Source organism: Salmo salar, unplaced genomic scaffold, assembly GCF_965601325.2.
Source record: "Salmo salar unplaced genomic scaffold, fSalSal1 ptg000152l, whole genome shotgun sequence".
Lineage (NCBI taxonomy): Eukaryota > Metazoa > Chordata > Actinopteri > Salmoniformes > Salmonidae > Salmo > Salmo salar.
The window spans coordinates 22,104-42,500 of record NW_027675323.1 but is presented as its reverse complement, the minus strand read 5'-3'; the positions used below and the strand labels follow the sequence as shown (position 1 = coordinate 42,500).

Below are 20,397 nucleotides of genomic sequence, written 5' to 3'. Positions count from 1 at the left end.
CTGTTGCATGTAGGTCTATTTAATTTATGGATTGATCCTACAGAAATATGAAAACATTATTTTTAACTACTACCAAGCATTTACATGTGGCTCAGGAACCACTGACTCACTGCATTATTCTATAGTATTATCAAGACACCTGCTGTTAACTCTTAACTACTTAGGACAGCTCACGATGTGTCCTAAATATCTGCCGACTAGGTGGGACTAGAGACTTCATGCATAGCTTTAATTTATACCCATAAGTGTAAAATGTCTTTATTCTCAGCACTTATACGACCAATTTTCTACTCTGAGACGCTTTATGGATATTGTTATAATAAAACGTAGAATGTTTGTTTAACATAAAGAAAAATGAATATTACTAATGTAACCCACTGTAAAGACTGGGTTTAGTTGATTGTGTTGCACTGCTCATGTCCACGTTCTGGAACTGTCCGCGTCCCCGTACAGAACTGTCCGCGTTCACGTCCGGTGTGGCGCCGATGCATTTTGTCCGGTTACGCGCAGAGTGGGCTGAGGTGATTTTGGGGAATAACGACAGAGTTTGTTACAGTGTTGACACGCCAAACTTTATTGTTCAATTTGCTTTTTGCTTTACGGTCAGGGACAGTATGAGTGTAGCGAGATCCTTTTCACTCTCTATCCTTGTTTCATTTTGTGGTTCACCGGATTCGTCATCATCATTGAGACGAACGACAGATGAACGACCTGCTAGCTAGCCAAGCTAGTCGGTACAGCTAGGTAAGCTAGCTAGCTACTCTACCAGCAGCATCCTAGTTATCCTAGCTAGTCGGTACAGCTAGGTAAGCTAGTTAGCTACTCTACCAGCAGCATCCTAGTTATCCTAGCTAGTCGGTACAGCTAGGTAAGCTAGCTAGCTACTCTACCAGCAGCATCCTAGTTATCCTAGCTAGTCAGTACAGCTAGGTAAGCTAGCTAGCTACTCTACCAGCAGCATCCTAGTTAGTCGGTACAGCTAGGTAAACTAGCTAGCTACTCTACCAGCAGCATCCTAGTTATCCTAGCTAGTCGGTACAGATAGGTAAGCTAGCTAGCTACTCTACCAGCAGCATCCTAGTTATCCTAGCTAGTCGGTACAGCTAGGTAAGCTAGCTAGCTACTCTACCAGCAGCATCCTAGTTATCCAAGCTAGTCGGTACAGCTAGGTAAGCTAGCTAGCTACTCTACCAGCAGCATCCTAGTTATCCAATCTTCCCTCTCTTATTGACGGATGCTGGCTACCTCTGTCCGGTTCTCCTCTCTTCACTAGATGGACGGTAACTTTATTGTTTAACCCTTCTGTGTCCAAGGACCGAACTTTTGAATATTTTTTTCGGGGCGCCTCAAGTAGGCTGGACACGTTCCGTTTTTTTTTTATTCTCAGCTGCCTCGCCAATGTCTAAGTGAATTAATAAGTTTTAATTGTTAAATATTTCCAATAGATGGCAGCATAAGACCACAAAGCATCAGTTACAAGCAGCAATATGATTGACATAAAATAGCATGCAACCACAGACTATATGTCCCATGATTTTCTAAAATTGGCACTGATTACTTTAGTTAGCTATATATCTCGTAATGGGCCTGTGTTGCTTTCGGGAGAACAAAAATAGTGACTATAGCAGGTATTGAACACCGGGTAAATTATCACTAGTCAGAACCTCAACCTTAGTATACATACATTATAAAACATCATCTTAATATCTGATATTGCGAGTAAACAAACTCGGAATAGAAAAGACAAGAGTGCGTCTTCCAGCCCTCCAATAAATTACATAATTCAACCCTCCCGGTTAGTAAATTTACCCCAACATGCCCCTGGAGAAGGCAGAGTGACGACACCAGCTTTTTACCGGGGCTGAGTTGACTACTAGAGAGAGAAGGCAGAGTGACGACACCAGCTTTTTACCGGGGCTGAGTTGACTACTAGAGAGAGAAGGCAGAGTGACGACACCAGCTTTTTACCGGGGCTGAGTTGACTACTAGAGAGAAAAGGCAGAGTGAAGACACCAGCTTTTAAACCAAGAGGTTTTAATGAAGTGTAAAACATGAGCATAAAACAGGTAATAATAAACATGAATCATCATTATATTACTTCACAGTAATCTGTTAAATGCTTTTTCAGTCCTTCCTCTTGTGTTAGCAGTGTGTAAAGGGACAGAAAGAAGCACACAGGAGTTTTCCTGTGAGGGGGAGTGGTGGTGTATCCACGGAGAAAACTAATCTAATCTTCTGAAATGTCATTTGTGGTCTTATGCTGCCATCTATTGGAATTATTTAGCAACTGCAGTAGTACTGAGTAATGTGTTATTCCTTACTAAAGTAGTAATTACTCAGAATTGCAAAATATAACATTTTCTAGTTCATTTTACCACTTATAATAAAATAAAAAGTTTATAGCATAACAAACAATTAACCTGTTATGGCTAGGGGGCAGTATTTTCACGGCTGGATAAAAAACATACCCGATTTAATCTGGTTACCACTCCTACCCAGTAACTAGAATATGCATATACTTATTACATATGGATAGAAAACACCCTAAAGTTTCTAAAACTGTTTGAATGGTGTCTGTGAGTATAACAGAACTCAAATGGCAGGTCAAAACCTGAGAGATTCCTTTACAGGAAGTGGCCTGTCTGACCATTTCTTGAACTTCTTTTCCATCTCTATCTTTTACTAAGGATCTCTGCTCTAACGTGACACTTCCTACGTCGTCCATAGGCGCTCAGAGCCCGGGAAAAACCTGAATGTCGTCATCCCAGCCCCAGGCTGAAACACTTGATCGCCTTTCTCAAGTGGCCGATCAAGGGACTCTGGGCTTAGGCGCGTGACCCGACCGCCCCCGCCTTTGTGATTTTTTCCTCTGTTTGCCGAAAAGGAGATTCCCTGTCGGAATATTATCGCTTTTCTACGAGAAAAATGGCGTAAAAATTGATTTTAAACAGCGGTTGACATGCTTCGAAGTACGGTAATGGAATATTTAGAATTTTTTTGTCACGAATTGCGCTATGCGCGCGACCCTTCTTTACCATTTCGGATAGTGTCTGGAACGCACGAACAAAACGCCGCTATTCGGATATAACGATGGATTATTTTGGACCAAACCAACATTTGTTATTGAAGTAGCAGTCCTGGGAGTGCATTCTGACGAAGACAACAAAAGGTAATCAAACTTTTATAATAGTAAATATGATTATGGTTAGTGCTAAACTTGCCGGGTGTCTAAATAGCTAGCCCGTGATGCCTGGGCTATGTACTTAGAATATTGCAAAATGTGCTTTCACCAAAAAGCTATTTTAAAATCGGACATATCGAGTGCATAGAGGAGGTCTGTATCTATAATTCTTAAAATAATTGTTATGCTTTTTGTGAACGTTTATCGTGAGTAATTTAGTAAAATGTTAGCGAATTCCCCGGAAGTTTGCGGGGGGTATGCTAGTTCTGAACGTCACATGCTAATGTAAAAAGCTGGTTTTTGATATAAATATGAACTTGATTGAACAAAACATGCATGTATTGTATAACATAATGTCCTAGGGTTGTCATCTGATGAAGATCATCAAAGGTGAGTGCTGCATTTAGCTGTCTTCTGGGTTTTTGTGACATTATATGCTAGCTTGAAAAATGGGTGTCTGATTATTTCTGGCTTGGTACTCTGCTGACATAATCTAATGTTTTGCTTTCGTTGTAAAGCCTTTTTGAAATCGGACAGTGTGGTTAGATAAAGGAGAGTCTTGTCTTTAAAATGCTGTGAAATAGTCATATGTTTGAAAAATTGAAGTTTTTGTATTTTAGAGGAGTTTGTATTTCGCGCCACGCCCATCATTGGATACTGGAGCAGGTGTTCCGCTAGTGGAACGTCTAGATGTAAGAGGTTAAACTGACATAAAACAAAAACACCATACATTTAGTTAATTATATATATAACAACTATTTATTTAGATGGGTGACATCTGCCAAAGTAACAGCCCTGTAGACAAAGAAGAGCTCTCCAGTAGGTACCAAAACATTCAAAGGCCCTTTTTCTCAAAAGTGAGGTTCCAAGTTTATTAACATTCAAAGCAGAATTACTTTCCCATTGTTCCTCAACTGCAGTGTCTGATATATCATTTTCTAACTCTGAGTCTCTACTTTTATCCAATATAAAAAACACAATTTTGCTACATAAGATCAAAACGGTCGGTCACATTTGAGAGTGAGGCAGATATATAGCATTTTGTAAAAAATTATTATTTGTCTCTCTGAAAGGAAACCATCAAGTGATAGATTTTAAACAAATACATGTCTGTCATTGAACAACCCCATGCCATGATTAAAAAACACACCTCTATAATAATTTCTTTAAACAATAAAAGCTAATTTACCAACATTTCTGAAAATGGATATGTAGCGGTTCGGAATGAAACTCGTTTCCCCATCTGAGCTCAGAGTAGATGAGAGATGTAATGTTTGACTCTGTTTTGTTGAAGACCAATCAAGCAGGAGAGACCAGCCTCCCCTGTACCCAGCTGTGTGTCCATGAAGTCTATGGATCGTCCAATAGTGTTTAGAGAGGGAGACTTTTCTACTGAACAAAGGTAAGAAGAACTCATGGGTCATGGTCAGTGAGTTAAACAACACTGTCTCTAGTCATTTCTCCTCTCCCATTTTCACACCTGTTAGGGCTAGGGGGCAGTATTGACACGGCTGGATAAAAAAACATACCCGATTTAATCTGGTTACCACTCCTACCCAGTAACTAGAATATGCATATACTTATTACATATGGATAGAAAACACCCTACATTTTCTAAAACTGTTTGAATGTTGTCAGTGAGTATAACAGAACTCATTTGGCAGGCAAAACCCTGAGACATTTTCTGACAGGAAGTGGATACCTGATGTGTTGTATTACCTTTAAACCTATCCCATTGAAAAACACAGGGGCTGAGGAATATTTTGGCACTTCCTATTGCTTCCACTAGATGTCACCAGCCTTTACAAAGTGTTTTGAGTCTTCTGGAGGGAGATCTGACCGAACAAGAGCCATGGAACGGTGATGGCCCATTAGACACCTGGCGCGCGAGTTCATGTTGGGTACCCTCGTTCCAATACGTTATAAAAGAGTATGCATTCGTCCACCTTGAATATTATTCATGTTCTGGTTAAAAAAGGCCCTAATGATTTATGCTATACAACGTTTGACATGTTTGAACGAACGTAAATATATTTTTTCCCCTCGTTCATGACGAGAAGTCCGGCTGGCTTAGATCATGTGCTAACAAGACGGAGATTTTTGGACATAAATGATGAGCTTTTTTGAACAAAACTACATTCGTTATGGACCTGTGATACCTGGAAGTGGCATCTGATGAAGAGAATCAAAGGTAATGGATTATTTACATAGTATTTTCGATTTTAGATCTCCCCAACATGACGTCTAGTCTGTATCGCAACGCGTATTTTTCTGGGCGCAGTGGTCAGATTATTGCAAAGTGTGATTTACCAGTAAGGTTATTTTTAAATCTGGCAAGTTGATTGCGTTCAAGAGATGTAAATCTATAATTCTTTAAATGACAATATAATATTTTACCAATGTTTTCTAATTTTAATTATTTAATTTGTGACGCTGACTTGACTGCCGGTTATTGGAGGGAAACGATTTCCTCAACATCAATGCCATAGTAAAATGCTGTTTTTGGATATAAATATGAACTTGATGGAACTAAAAATGCATGCATTGTCTAACATAATGTCCTAGGAGTGTCATCTGATGGAGATTGTAAAAGGTTAGTGCATCATTTTAGCTGGTTTTATGGTTTTGGTGACCCTGTCTTTGAATTGACAAAACATTACACACAACTCTTGTAAATGTACTGTCCTAACATACTCTAAATTTATGCTTTCGCCGTAAAACCTTTTTGAAATCGTAAAACGTGGTTAGATTAAGGAGATGTTTATCTTTCAAAGGGTGTAAAATAGTTGTATGTTTGAAAAATTTGAATTTTGACATTTATTTGGATTCAAATTTGCCGCTCTTGAAATGCACCTGCTGTTGATGGAGTGCACCACGGGTGGCACGCTAGCGTCCCACCTAGCCCACAACACTGTCTCTAGTCATTTCTCCTCTCCCATTTTCACATTTCTTTTTGTTGTTTTCATAATCCATAGGCTAATACTTCAGTCCATTTTCATAGTCCTAAAACAATATTAAACAAACACAACATTCCCTCCCTGTGTGTGTGTCTCTTTGCCTGTCTCTCTGCATGTCTGTCTGTGTGTGTCTGTCTCTGTCTGTGTGTATTTCGCTGTCTGTGTGTCTGTCTCTGTCTGTCTGTGTGTCTTTCTCTGTCTGTCTGTCTGTCTGTCTGTCTCACTGTCTCTGTGTATGTCTCTGTCTGTTTGTGTGTGTGTCTTTCTCTGTTTGTTTGTCATTCGCTGTCTATGTGTCTGTCCGTCCGTCCGTCCGTCCGTCTCTCCGTCCGTCTCTCTGTCCGTCTCTCTGTCCGTCTCTCTGTCTGTCCCTGTCTCTGTCTGTCTGTCTGTCTGTCTGTCTGTCTGTCTGTCTGTCTGTCTGTCTGTCTGTCTGTCTGTCTGTCTGTCTGTCTGTCTGTCTGTGTCTGCATGTCTGTCTGCATGTCTGTGTCTGTCTTTCTCCATCTGTCTGTCTGTCTGTCTGTTTCTGTCTCTGTCTCTCTCTGTCTGTCTGTCTGTCTGTTTGTCTTTCTCTGTTTGTGTGTCTTTCTCTGTCTGTGTCTGTCTCTGTCCGTCTTTGTGTCTGTCTATCTGTCTCTGTGTCTGCCTGTGTGTCTGTGTCTGTCTGTCTCTCTGTCTCTTTGCCTGTCTCTCTGCCTGTCTCTCTGCCTGTCTGTCTGTCTCTATCTGTCTCTGTCTGTCTGTGTCTGTCTCTGTCTGTGTGTATTTCGCTGTCTGTATGTCTGTCTGTCTGTCTGTCTGTCTGTCTGTCTGTCTGTCTGTCTGTCTGTCTGTCTGTCTGTCTGTCTGTCTGTCTGTCTGTCTGTCTGTCTGTCTGTCTGTCTGTCTGTCTGTCTGTCTGTCTGTCTGTCTGTCTGTCTGTCTGATCCAGAGCTCTTCATATGTTTCCCATCTGAGATCAGAGTAGATGAGAGATGTAATGTTTGTCTCTGTTTTGTTGAAGTCCAATCAAGCAGGAGAGACCAGCCTCCCCTGTTCCCAGCTGTGTGTCCATGAAGAGTGACCAGTCTATGAATCTACCTATGCGGTTTAGAGAGGGAGACTTTTCTACTGAACAAAGGTAAGAAGAACTCATGGGTCATGGTCAGTGAGTTAAACACCACTGTCTCTAGTCATTTCTCCTCTCTCATTTTCACATTTCTTTTGGTTGTTTTCATAATCCATAGGCTAATACTTTTGTCCATTTTCATAGTCCTAAAACAATATTAATTAAACAAACACAATATTCCCTCCCTGTGTGTGTGTCTCTCTGTCTGTCTATCTGTCTCTCTGTCTCTTTGCCTGTCTCTCTGTCTGTGTGTATTTCGCTGTCTGTCTCTGTCTGTCTGTGTGTCTTTCTCTGTCTGTCTGTCTCTGTCTGTCTGTCTGTCTGTCTGTCTGTCTGTCTGTCTGTGTATCTATCTCCGTCTGTCTGTGTATCTATCTCCGTCTGTCTGTGTATCTATCTCCGTCTGTCTGTGTATCTATCTCCGTCTGTCTGTCTGTCTGTCTGTCTGTCTGTCTGTCTGTCTGTCTGTCTGTCTGTCTGTCTGTCTGTCTGTCTGTCTGTCTGTCTGTCTGTCTGTCTGTCTGTCTGTCTGTCTGTCTGTGTATCTATCTCCATCTGTCTGTGTATCTATCTCTGTCTGTCTGTCTGTCTGTCTGTCTGTCTGTCTGTCTGTCTGTCTGTCTGTCTGTCTGTCTGTCTGTCTGTCTGTCTGTCTGTCTGTCTGTCTGTCTGTCTGTCTGTCTGTCTGTCTGTCTGTCTGTCTGTCTGTCTCTCTGTTTCAGTGTCTGTCTCTGTCTGTCTGTCTCTCTGTCTCTCTGTCTGTCTATGTGTCTCTGACTGTCTGTCCCGCTTTCTGTCTATGTCTGTCTGTTTGTCTGTCCGTACTCACTCACTCCCTGTGTGTGTGTGTGTGTGTGTGTGTGTGTGTGTGTGTGTGTGTGTGTGTGTGTGTGTGTGTGTGTGTGTGTGTGTGTGTGCACTCCCTGGATGAGGAGATGTAATCTCATGTTTTGTCCACAGAAACCAACAGGAGAAATCAGAGTCAGAGATTCTCAATGGTCAGTCTTCCCAGAGTCATCAAACAGACCTGGACTCTGTATTCAGTGTATGTGATCCTGTTATGAACTTTTGTTTTCCTCAAGTAAAGTTTCTTTCAATTATTCATTAATGTGTTAATGAGAAAGCATTTCTTCTCTTGCTTAACTTATTTACTGGATTTATTTTAGTTGCTTGAAGAGAAAATGATGACATTTGTGAAGAACGAGCTGAAGATGTTCAAGAGGATTCTTAGTCCAGAACTCCCAGAAGGCTTTGAGAGTCAGAAGCAGGATAAGGAAGTGGTGGATGCTGAAGATGAGAAGCAGGAGAGCAGTGCCAGAGAGGGGGCTCTGAAGATCACACTGCACGTCCTGAGGAAAATGAACCAGAAGGAGCTTGCTGACACACTGGAGAAATGTAAGACCTGTCTGCCTCATGTTGAATGCTGTTTTATAACATTTAACCTCTTGGGGCTAGGTGGGACGCTAGCGTGCCACCTGTGGTGCACTCCATCAACAGCAGGTGCATTTCAAGAGCGGCAAATTTGAATCCAAATAAATGTCAAAATTCAAATTTTTCAAAAATACAACTATGTTACACCATTTGAAAGATAAACATCTCCTTAATCTAACCACGTTTTACGATTTCAAAAAGGTTTTACGGCGAAAGCATAAATTTAGAGTATGTTAGGACAGTACATTTACAAGAGTTGTGTGTAATGTTTTGTCAAGTCAAAGACAGGGTCACCAAAACCATAAAACCAGCTAAAATGATACACTAACCTTTTACAATCTCCATCAGATGACACTCCTAGGACATTATGTTAGACAATGCATGCATTTTTAGTTCTATCAAGTTCATATTTATATACAAAAACAGCGTTTTACTATGGCATTGATGTTGAGGAAATCGTTTCCCTCCAATAACCGGCAGTCAAGTCAGCGTCACAAATTAAATAATTAAAATTAGAAAACATTGGTAAAATATTATATTGTCATTTAAAGAATTATAGATTTACATCTTTTGAACGCAATCAACTTGCCAGATTTAAAAATAACCTTACTGGGAAATCACACTTTGCAATAATCTGAGCACTGTGCCCAGAAAAATACGCGTTGCGATACAGACTAGACGTCATGTTGGGGAGATCTAAAATCGAAAATACTATGTAAATAATCCATTACCTTTGATTCTCTTCATCAGATGTCACTTCCAGGTATCACAGGTCCATAACGAATGTAGTTTTGTTCAAAAAAGCTCATCATTTATGTCCAAAAATCTCCGTCTCGTTAGCACATGATGTAAGCCAGCCGGACTTCTCGTCATGAACGAGGGGAAAAAATATATTTCCGTTCGTTCAAACATGTCAAACGTTGTATAGCATAAATCATTAGGGCCTTTTTTAACCAGAACATGAATAATATTCAAGGTGGACGAATGCATAGCCTTTTATAACGTATTGGAACGAGGGTACCCAACATGAAGTAGCGCGCCAGGTGTCTAATGGGACATCACCGTTCCATGGCTCTTGTTCGGTCAGATCTCCCTCCAGAAGACTCAAAACACTTTGTAAAGGCTGGTGACATCTAGTGGAAGCAATAGGAAGTGCCAAAATATTCCTAAACCCCTGTGTGTTTCAATGGGATAGGTTTAAAGTCAATACAACACATCAGGTATCCACTTCCTGTCAGAAAATGTCTCAGGGTTTTGCCTGCCAAATGAGTTCTGTTATACTCACAGACACCATTCAAACAGTTTTGGAAACTTTAGAGTGTTTTCTATCCATATATAATAAGTATATGCATATTCTAGTTACTGGGTAGGATTAGTAACCAGATTAAATCGGGTACATTTTTTTTATCCAGACGTGCAAATGCTGCCCCCTAGACCCAACAGGTTAAAAGCTGTGGCTAAAGTACAGCTAAAGTAGCTGTGTAACTCAATGATAATGTAGCAGCCTTAATACAACACCTAGTGACCTCATCAAGTAGCAGAAGGGATGTGTTGTGTTGATTAATTTAGAGAGAGAGAGAGAGAGAGAGAGACAACATTAATAATACCATCAATAACACCAATATTATTATAATCAGTCACACCAGTCTGTAATGCATTATGAAAACATTTACACATTTATACAGACAGTTAAGAGATTAAATGATTATATTTTAAAATGTTATAACAGTCCTACAATACTGTTGGCATTAAAACAGATGTAATATTAATATCCTCTGTGTTATTTCTAGATTCAGATGATCCTGCTGTGATTTGCCAACGTGAACTCAAATCTAATCTAAAGAAGAAGTTTCAATGTGTATTTGAGGGGATCGCTAAACAAGGAAACCCAACACTTCTCAATAAGATCTACACAGAGCTCTACATCACAGAGGGTGGAACAGGAGAGGTCAATAATGAACATGAGCTGAGACAGATTGAGACAACAACCAGGAAACAAGCAAGACCAGAGACTGCAATCAAATGTAACGACATCTTCAAACCCTTAACTGGACAAGACAAACGTATCAGAACTGTGCTGACAAAGGGAGTCGCTGGCATTGGAAAAACAGTCTCTGTGCAGAAGTTCATTCTGGACTGGGCTGAAGGAAAAGCAAACCAGGATGTTCAATTTATATTTTCATTCCCTTTTCGGGAGCTGAATTTGATGAAAGGGGACAAGCACACTTTGATTGAACTTCTCAATCACTTCTCAATGGAAATCAAACAATCAAGAATCTCCAATTACGACAAGTACAAAGTTGTGTTCATCTTTGATGGTCTGGATGAGTGCCGACTGCCCCTAGACTTCCAGAAGAACAAGATCTGTTGGGACGTCACAGAGTCAACCTCAGTGGATGTTCTGCTGACAAACCTCATCAAGGGAAATCTGCTTCCCTCTGCTCTCCTCTGGATAACTACCCGACCTGCAGCAGCCAATAAGATCCCTTCAGGGTGTGTTGACCAGGTGACAGAGGTACGAGGGTTCAATGACCCACAGAAGGAGGAGTACTTCAGGAAGAGATTCAGTGATGAGGACCTGGCCAGCAGAATCATCTCACACATAAAGACATCAAGGAGCCTCCACATCATGTGCCACATTCCAGTCTTCTGTTGGATTTCTGCAACAGTCCTTGAACACATGCTGAAACATAAGAGAGAAGAGATGCCCACGACTCTGACTGAGATGTACACACACCTTGTGGTGTTTCATACCAAACAGAAGAATGAAAAGTATCTTGGGAAAGAAGAGACAGGTCCACACTGGAATAACGAGAGCATTCTGTCACTGGGAAAACTGTCTTTTCAGCAGCTTCTGAATGGCAATCTGATTTTCTATGAAGAAGACCTGAAAGAGGCTGGCATTGATGTCAATGAAGCCTCAGTGTACTCAGGATTGTGCACACAGCTCTTTAAAGAGGAATGTGTGCTGTACCAGGACAAGGTGTTCTGCTTTGTACATCTGAGCATTCAAGAGTTTCTGGCTGCTGTGTATGTGTTCCTCTCATTCATCAACAACAATGAGAATCTAATGTCCGAACCGCAAGTTACTGAACTTACTCTCTACAAGAGTGCTGTGGATTTAGCCTTACAAAGTGAGACAGGAAACCTGGACCTTTTCCTCCGCTTCCTTCTGGGCCTCTCACTGGAGTCCAATCAGAAGCACTTACGAGGTCTACTGACAAAGACAAGAAGCAGCTCACAGAGCCATGAAGAAACAGTCAAGTACATCAAGGAGAAGATCAGGGAGAATCCCTCTCCAGAGAGGAGCATCAATCTGTTCCACTGTCTGAATGAACTGAATGACCATTCTCTAGTGCAGGAGATCCAAAGCTTCCTGAGCTCAGGAAGTCTCTCAGAACCCAACCTGTCACCTGCACAGTGGTCAGCTCTGGTCTTTGTGTTGCTGACTTCAGAAAAGGAGCTGGATGTGTTTGACCTGAAGAAATACTCCAGATCAGAGGAAGGTCTTCTGAGGCTGCTGCCAGTGGTCAAAGCCTCCAGAGCTGTTCTGTGAGTAAATAAAATGAGATATAAAAACTAATCATCAGGAAGAAATATTCAGTTTATAGAAAAATATGTATTATTATTAGTATTAAATATTTATTATAATATGTATATAATATTATATTGATAAACATATTGAAGAAATGCATTGATTTTCACACTAGTATAACATTATGAACATACAATTCTAGGAGACGGAAGATGAATCTAAATGTTGTTTGAGAGAATAAACCAAATGCATCTGCCATTGTCCTTCTACACTACTCGTTAAATCAACAGTGTGTTTGTGAAGTTTGTCATCTCTTTGTCAGCTTGTCAGGCTGTGGAGTCACAGAGGAAGGCTGTGCTTCTCTGGTCTCAGCTCTGAGGTCAAACCCCTCACACCTGAGAGAGCTGGATCTGAGTAACAATGACCTGAAGGATTCAGGAGTGAAGCTGCTCTCTGCTGTACTGGAGGATCCACAATGCAGACTGGAGACTCTGAGGTCAGTATTCCAGTAGTTGGTCAACAAGTGATAACTGTTCACCAGATCCACATGTGTTTACCAGGCACACATAGTCCACACCATATGTGTTTGGACAGTGAAGTTTACAGTTTTTGCTCCAGCATTTTGGATTTGAGATAGAATGTTTCATATTAGGTGACAGTACAGAATGTCTCCTTTATTTGAGGTTAATGGTGAGAGGTTAGCATGTTTTGTTGTAGCATCTGTTATTGGTAATGGTGAGAAGTTAGTATGTTTTGTTGTAGCCTCTGTTATTGGTAATGGTGAGAGGTTAGCATGTTTTGTTGTAGCCTCTGTTATTGGTAATGGTGAGAGGTTAGCTTGTTTTGTTGTAGCCTCTGTTATTGGTAATGGTGAGAGGTTAGCATGTTTTGTTGTATCCTCTGTTATTGGTAATGGTGAGAGGTTAGCATGTTTTGTTGTATCCTCTGTTATTGGTAATGGTGAGAGGTTAGCTTGTTTTGTTTGTAGCCTCTGTTATTGGTAATGGTGAGAGGTTAGCGTGTTTTGTTGTAGCCTCTGTTATTGGTAATGGTGAGAGGTTAGTATATTTTGTTGTAGCCTCTGTTATTGGTAATGGTGAGAGGTTAGCATGTTTTGTTGTAGCCTCTGTTATTGGTAATGGTGAGAGGTTAGCATGTTTTTTGTAGCCTCTGTTATTGGTAATGGTGAGAGGTTAGCATGTTTTGTTGTAGCCTCTGTTATTGTTAATGGTGAGAGGTTAGCTTGTTTTGTTGTATCCTCTGTTATTGGTAATGGTGAGAGGTTAGCATGTTTTGTTGTAGCCTCTGTTATTGGTAATTGTGAGAGGTTAGCATGTTTTGTTGTAGCCTCTGTTATTGGTAATGGTGAGAGGTTACCATGTTTTGTTGTATCCTCTGTTATTGGTAATGGTGAGAGGTTAGCATGTTTTGTTGTAGCCTCTGTTATTGGTAATGGTGAGAGGTTAGCATGTTTTGTTGTAGTCTCTGTTATTGGTAATGGTGAGAGGTTAGCATGTTTTGTTGTAGCCTCTGTTATTGGTAATGGTGAGAGGTTAGCATGTTTTGTTGTATCCTCTGTTATTGGTAATGGTGAGAGGTTAGCATGTTTTGTTGTAGCCTCTGTTATTGGTAATGGTGAGAGGTTAGCATGTTTTGTTGTAGCCTCATTATTGGTAATGGTGAGAGGTTAGCATGTTTTGTTGTAGCCTCTGTTATTGGTAATGGTGAGAGGTTAGAATGTTTTGTTGTAGCCTCTGTTATTGGTAATGGTGGGAGGTTAGTATATTTTGTTGTAGCCTCTGTTATTGGTAATGGTGAGAGGTTAGCATGTTTTGTTGTAGCCTCTGTTATTGGTAATGGTGAGAGGTTAGCATGTTTTGTTGTAGCCTCTGTTATTGGTAATGGTGAGAGGTTAGCATGTTTTCTTGTAGCCTCTGTTACTGGTAATGGTGAGAGGTTAGTATATTTTGTTGTAGCCTCTGTTATTGGTAATGGTGAGAGGTTAGCATGTTTTGTTGTAGCCTCTGTTATTGGTAATGGTGAGAGGTTAGCATGTTTTCTTGTAGCCTCTGTAACTTTTTCACTCATTATTATTCATGATCTTTCTCAATCTTTGCAGTCAAAGAATATGTGACCAAATACTAAACTTTTGACTAATTTAATACACTTTAAGTGACTTTGTCAGAATACTTATGACTTCTTCAAATAGGGCGACTACATACATAAAGTGCTTTTATTTTTCTAAGTGGTGAAACAAATATGTATTAAAATATCCTCAAATAAAAGGTGACATTATATACTGTCACCTCATATGAAACATTTGATCTGAAATCCAAAATGTTGGAGTTTAGAGCCACATTTAAAATGTTATCTTCACTGTCAAAATAGATATGGTGTGGACTGTATACTCAATACAATCTAAATCTGATTCCTCACTGTCTGTCTTTTGACTGATACTGCTTTTAAACTGGTCTAGTCAGTCTACTCAAATATTTGTACTATACATTTTTCTTTCCACAAGTAATATTATGATCATTTATAATAATGATACCTTCATTTTTTTATGAATAGATATGGCAGGTTTCAGGACACTGATGTATCTGAATATGTTGAAAAATATACTGCCACTATTTTCACCACCAAAGAATAGCAGTGTGATTTTAATATGATTTGACTCTTTGCAGGCTGTCAGGCTGTCTAGTCACAGAGGAAGGCTGTGCTTCTCTGGTCTCAGCTCTGAGGTCAAACCCCTCACACCTGAGAGAGCTGGACCTGAGTAACAATGACCTGAAGGATTCAGGAGTGAAGCTGCTCTCTGCTGGACTGGGGAATCCCCACTGTAAACTGGAGACTCTGAGGTCAGTATTCCTGTAGTTGGTCAACAAGTGATAACTGTTCACCAGATCCACATGTGTTTACCAGTCACACATAGTCCACACCATATGTGTTTGGACAGTGAAGCCTACAGTTTTACATGTGGTGCTATGCTCCAGCATTTTGCATTTTAGATAGAACGTTTAAAAAATCGGTGGATGTCGAAATACCCGTGCACTTTGTTTTCCCGGAGCTAGGATTTTGGAGTTTTCAGAAGTATTATGTTAAAAAGGCCCAAAGGATTGATGCTTTACAACGTTTGACATGTTTCAACGAACGTAAATATAACTTTTTTTGACTTTTCGTCGTGATATTTTCGGTGCGCTTCCTACATTTGGAGTAGCTTCCTGGAATGCGCAAACAACAAGGAGGTATTTGGACATAAATTATGGACTTTATCGAACAAAACAACATTTATTGTGGACCTGGGATTCCTGGAAGTGCCTTCTGATGAAGATCATCAAAGGTAAGTTAATATTTATAATGCTATTTATGATTTTAGATAACTTCAAAATGGCGGGTATCTGTATTGCCTGATGTATTTTTCTGAGCGCCGTACTCAGATTATTGCAAAGTGTGCTTTCCCCGTGAAGCTTTTTTGAAATCTGTCACAGCGGTTGCATTCAGGAGATGTTTATCTATAATTATTTGAATAACAGTTTAATATTTTATCAACGTTTATTATGAGTATTTTTGTAAATTGTTGTGCTGATTCACCGGCAATTTTGGAGGAAAAATATTTTCTGAACATCACGCGCCAATGTAAAATGCTGTTTTTGGATATAAATATGAACTTTATCGAACAAAACATACATGTATTGTGTAACATTGAGTTCTAGGAGTGCCATCTGATGAAGATCGTCAAAGGTTAGTGCTTAATTTTAGCTGAATTTCTGTTTTTTGTGACCCCTCTCGGACAATGTGGTTGGATTAAGGAAAGGTTTATCTTTAAAATGGTGTAAAAGAGTTGTATGTTTGAGAACTTTGAATTATGACATTTTGTTGTTTTGAATTTGGCGCTCTGACTTTTCACTGGCTGTTGAATAGTGTGAACCGTGGGTGGGACGGTAGCATCCCACTTAGCCCTGAGAAGTTAAATGGTGCTGTCGTAGCGTTGTCTATCATTAAATGGTCCTGTTGTAGTGTTGGCTATCATTAAATGTGAAGACTGTATATTATTAAATACATTCTCTATCTGTAATTGAATATCCCGATTTAAACTAATCATGTAACTTTAACCTCTATGGGCTAGGTGGGACGCTTGCATCCCACCTACTCAACAGCCAGTGTAATCCTGTGGCGCGATATTGAAATACCTTAGAAATGCTATTACTTCAATTTCTCAAACATATGACTATTTTACACCATTTTAAAGACAAGACTCTCGTTAATCTAACCACACTGTCCGATTTCAAAAAGGCTTTACAACGAAAACAAAACATTAGATTATGTCAGCAGAGTACCCAGCCAGAAATAATCAGACACCCATTTTTCAAGCTAGCATATAATGTCACATAAACCCAAACCACAGCTAAATGCAGCACTAACCTTTGATGATCTTCATCAGATGACACACCTAGGACATTATGTTATACAATACATGCATGTTTTGTTCAATCAAGTTCATATTTATATCAAAAACCAGCTTTTTACATTAGCATGTGACGTTCAGAACTAGCATTCCCACCGAACACTTCCGGTGAATTTACTAAATTACTCACGATAAACGTTCACAAAAAACATAACAATTATTTTAAGAATTATAGATACAGAACTCATTTATGCAATCCAGGTGTCCGATTTTAAAATAGCTTTTCGGTGAAAGCACATTTTGCAATATTCTGAGTACATAGCCCAGCCATCACGGGCTAGCTATTTAGACACCCACCAAGTTTAGCCCTCACCAAAGTCAGATTTACTATAAGAAAAATTGTATTACCTTTGCTGTTCTTCGTCAGAATGCACTCCCAGGACTTCTACTTCAATAACAAATGTTGGTTTGGTTCAAAATAATCCATAGTTATATCCAAATAGCGGCGTTTTGTTCGTGCGTTCAAGACACTATCCAAGGGTGACGAAGGGTGACGCGCCCGACACGTTTCGTGACAAAACATTTCTAAATATTCCATTACCGTACTTTGAAGCATGTCAACCGCTGTTTAAAATCAATTTTTATACTATTTTTCTCATAAAAAAGCGATAATATTCCGACCGGGAGTCGTTGTTTTCGTTCAAAGACTGAAAGAAGTAAAATGGACTCTTCACGGGCACGCGCGCGCCAGTCTCATCGTTTTCAGATGGCCACTTACAAAATGCGCTACTGTTTTTCAGCCAGAGAGAGCAGAGTCATAATTCAAAGTTCTGCCGCCTTCTGAGAGCCTATGGGAGCATCAGAAAGTGTCACGTTACCGCAGAGATCATTTGTTTTGTATAGAGATGGCAAAGAAGGCCAAGAAATGGTCAGACAGGGTACTTCCTGTACAGAATCTTCTCAGGTTTTGGCCTGCCATTTGAGTTCTGTTATACTCACAGACACCATTCAAACAGTTTTAGAAACTTTGGAGTGTTTTCTATCCAAAGCTAATAATTATATGCACATTCTAGTTTCTGGGCAGGAGTAATAACCAGATTAAATCGGGTACGTTTTTTATCCGGCCGTGAAAATACTGCCACCTAGCCATAACAGGTTAAGAATTATAGATACAGAACTCCTTTATGCAATCGCTATGTCAGATTTTAAAATAGCTTTTCGGCGAAAGCACATTTTGCAATATTCTGAGTACATAGCTTAGCCATCACGGCTAGCTATTTTGACACTGGCCAACTTCGGCGCACACTACATTCAGAATTACTATTAGAAAAATGGTATTACCTTTGCTGATCTTCATCAGAATGCACTCCCAGGACTGCTACTTCCACAAGAAATTTTGTTTTTATTCCAAATAATCCATAGTTATGTCCAAATTCCTCCATTTTGTTCGTGCGTTCAGGTCACTATCCAAAGGGTAACACGCGAGCGCATATCAAGACCAAGAAATTCAAAATGTTCCTTTACCGTACTTAGAAGCAAATGTCAAATGCTGTTTAAAATAAATTTGTATGGTATTTCTCTCGTAAAATAGCGATAATATTCCAAACGGACAATAGTGTATTGATTCAAAGAGGAAAAAAAAAAGAGCGTGGTCTCGTGAAAGCGTATCTCCAATCTCTTAGTCACCAGGCAGACCACTGACAAACTGAGCTACCATACAATGCCCAGAGACAGGAGACGCCTCAATCCGCTTTCTGGAGGCTTTAGAGAGCCAATGGAAGCCTTAGAAAGTGCTACGTAACAGCACAGATACTGTAGTTTTGATAGAGAAGCAAAAGAAGGACTACAAATTCGCAGACAGGCCACTTCCTGCTTGGAATCTTCTCAGGTTTTTGCCTGCAATATGAGTTCTGTTATACTCACAGACACCATTCAAACAGTTTTAGAAACTTTAGAGTGTTTTCTATCCAAATCTACTAATAATCTGCATATTCTCATTTCTGGGCAAGAGTAGTAACCAGTTTAAACCGCGTACGTTTTTTTCATCCAGCCGTGAAAATACTGACCCCTATCCCAAACAGGTTAATTAACTAGGAAGTCGGGGCACCACGGGAACATGATGTTTATAGAGTGTCAATTTCCAGAATATAACTCTTCAGATATTTTCATATCTTATCGATTACAGTCACTTATTAATGAATTGTATAACATCATCAGTTGCATTACTGAACGTAGCAAACCCTTGGCTATCTGCACAAACCCTAACATAGATCATGAATCAGCAATATACAAATTGGCACATTTTTTTATTTACTAACTAACTTGACCAATCACAGAATTACATAAACACATACACACAATTGGTCATACATTGGTTACTACATGACACAACGGAAAATTCCCTAGCGGACGAAACCGATATGACTGCTTGGTAGACAAAGGAAAGGGGGTGGAGACCACTCAAGAGCGGGGAAACTCAGAGTGGATTCAAGTACATCCAGTTGAATACACTACACTTATGGAAATGCCTATACTGTGAACATGAACAGCCGTGTATTGGACTCAATACAATCTAAATCTGATATCTCACTGCCTGTCTTTTGACTGAAACTGCTTTTTTCACTGGTCTGGTTAGTCTACTCAAATATTTGTACTATACATTTGTCTCACTACAAGTAAAATTATTATCATTATAAAAATGATAGATTCATTTATGTATGAATAGCTATGGCAGGTTTCAGGACACTGATATATCTGAATATGTTGAAAAATACACGGCCACTATTTTCACCACCAAAGAATAGCAGTGTGGTTTTACTATGGTTTGACTCTTTGCAGGCTGTCAGGCTGTCTAGTCACAGAGGAAGGCTGTGCTTCTCTGGTCTCAGCTCTGAAGTCAAACTCCTCACACCTGAGAGAGCTGGATCTGAGTAATAATGACCTGAAGGATTCAGGAGTGAAGCTGCTCTCTGCTGGACTGGGGAATCCCCACTGTAAACTGGAGACTCTGAGGTCAGTATTCTTGTAGTTGGTCAACAAGTGATAACTGTTCACCAGATCCACATGTGTTTACCAGGCACACATAGTCCACACCATATGTGTTTGGACAGTGAAGCTTACAGTGTTAAATGTGATGCTATGCTCCAGCATTTTTCATCATAGATCAGTGGAGGTCGAAATACCCGTGCACTTGTTTTCCCGGAGCTAGGATTTTGGAGTTTTCAGAAGTCATGCCCACCATCAAGAAACAGATTCCTGCTCTGAAAACAGTGGTGTTGCATATTGGGTCTAATGACATCATGTGCAATCAGTAAAGCTAAGAGACCATTTCTTACAACTCTTGGAGAATGCTCAGAAATTAGCAGAACATATAATTGTCTCGGGCCCAATTCCATCTCCGTTGTGGGACTGAGTGTTTTAGCCGTCTTTGGTCTCTTCACCAGTGATTAATGCATCTGACCAAGGACTCGGGTATGTCCTTCGTCGACTATTTTGACTCCTTCTGGAATAGGCCTAACTACTTTGTGGAAGATGGAATTCACCTGGGTGAGAATGGCTCCCGGGTGTTGTCATCAAACATTGGAAAGGTTCTTGGTCAACTAAATTGATGTGAGGAAAATATTAGCATTACATGGAAGTACGTTTTTACAATCTCCTCTTTGGTCACTGTGAGAGTTCCACATGTTGTACCTGAAAGTGGTGACATGCCAAATGGTGCTGTCGTAGCGTTGACTATCATTAAATGGTGCTGTCGTAGTGTTGACTATCATTAATTGG

General features: G+C 40.0%; 1 protein-coding gene across 1 annotated transcript; it reads left to right on the top strand.

Annotated features, from left to right (window-relative positions):
- The first annotated feature begins 3,751 nt into the window (after nucleotides 1-3,751).
- On the top strand, nucleotides 3,752-19,934 carry LOC145866961 (uncharacterized). Its single transcript, XM_082971018.1, has 4 exons — nucleotides 3,752-7,261; nucleotides 8,210-8,294; nucleotides 8,416-8,653; nucleotides 19,783-19,934. The coding sequence occupies exons 1-4, from the start codon at nucleotides 7,194-7,196 to the stop codon at nucleotides 19,932-19,934; spliced, it is 543 nt and encodes a 180-aa protein (XP_082827144.1). The 5' UTR covers nucleotides 3,752-7,193.
- The last annotated feature ends 463 nt before the right edge of the window (nucleotides 19,935-20,397 follow it).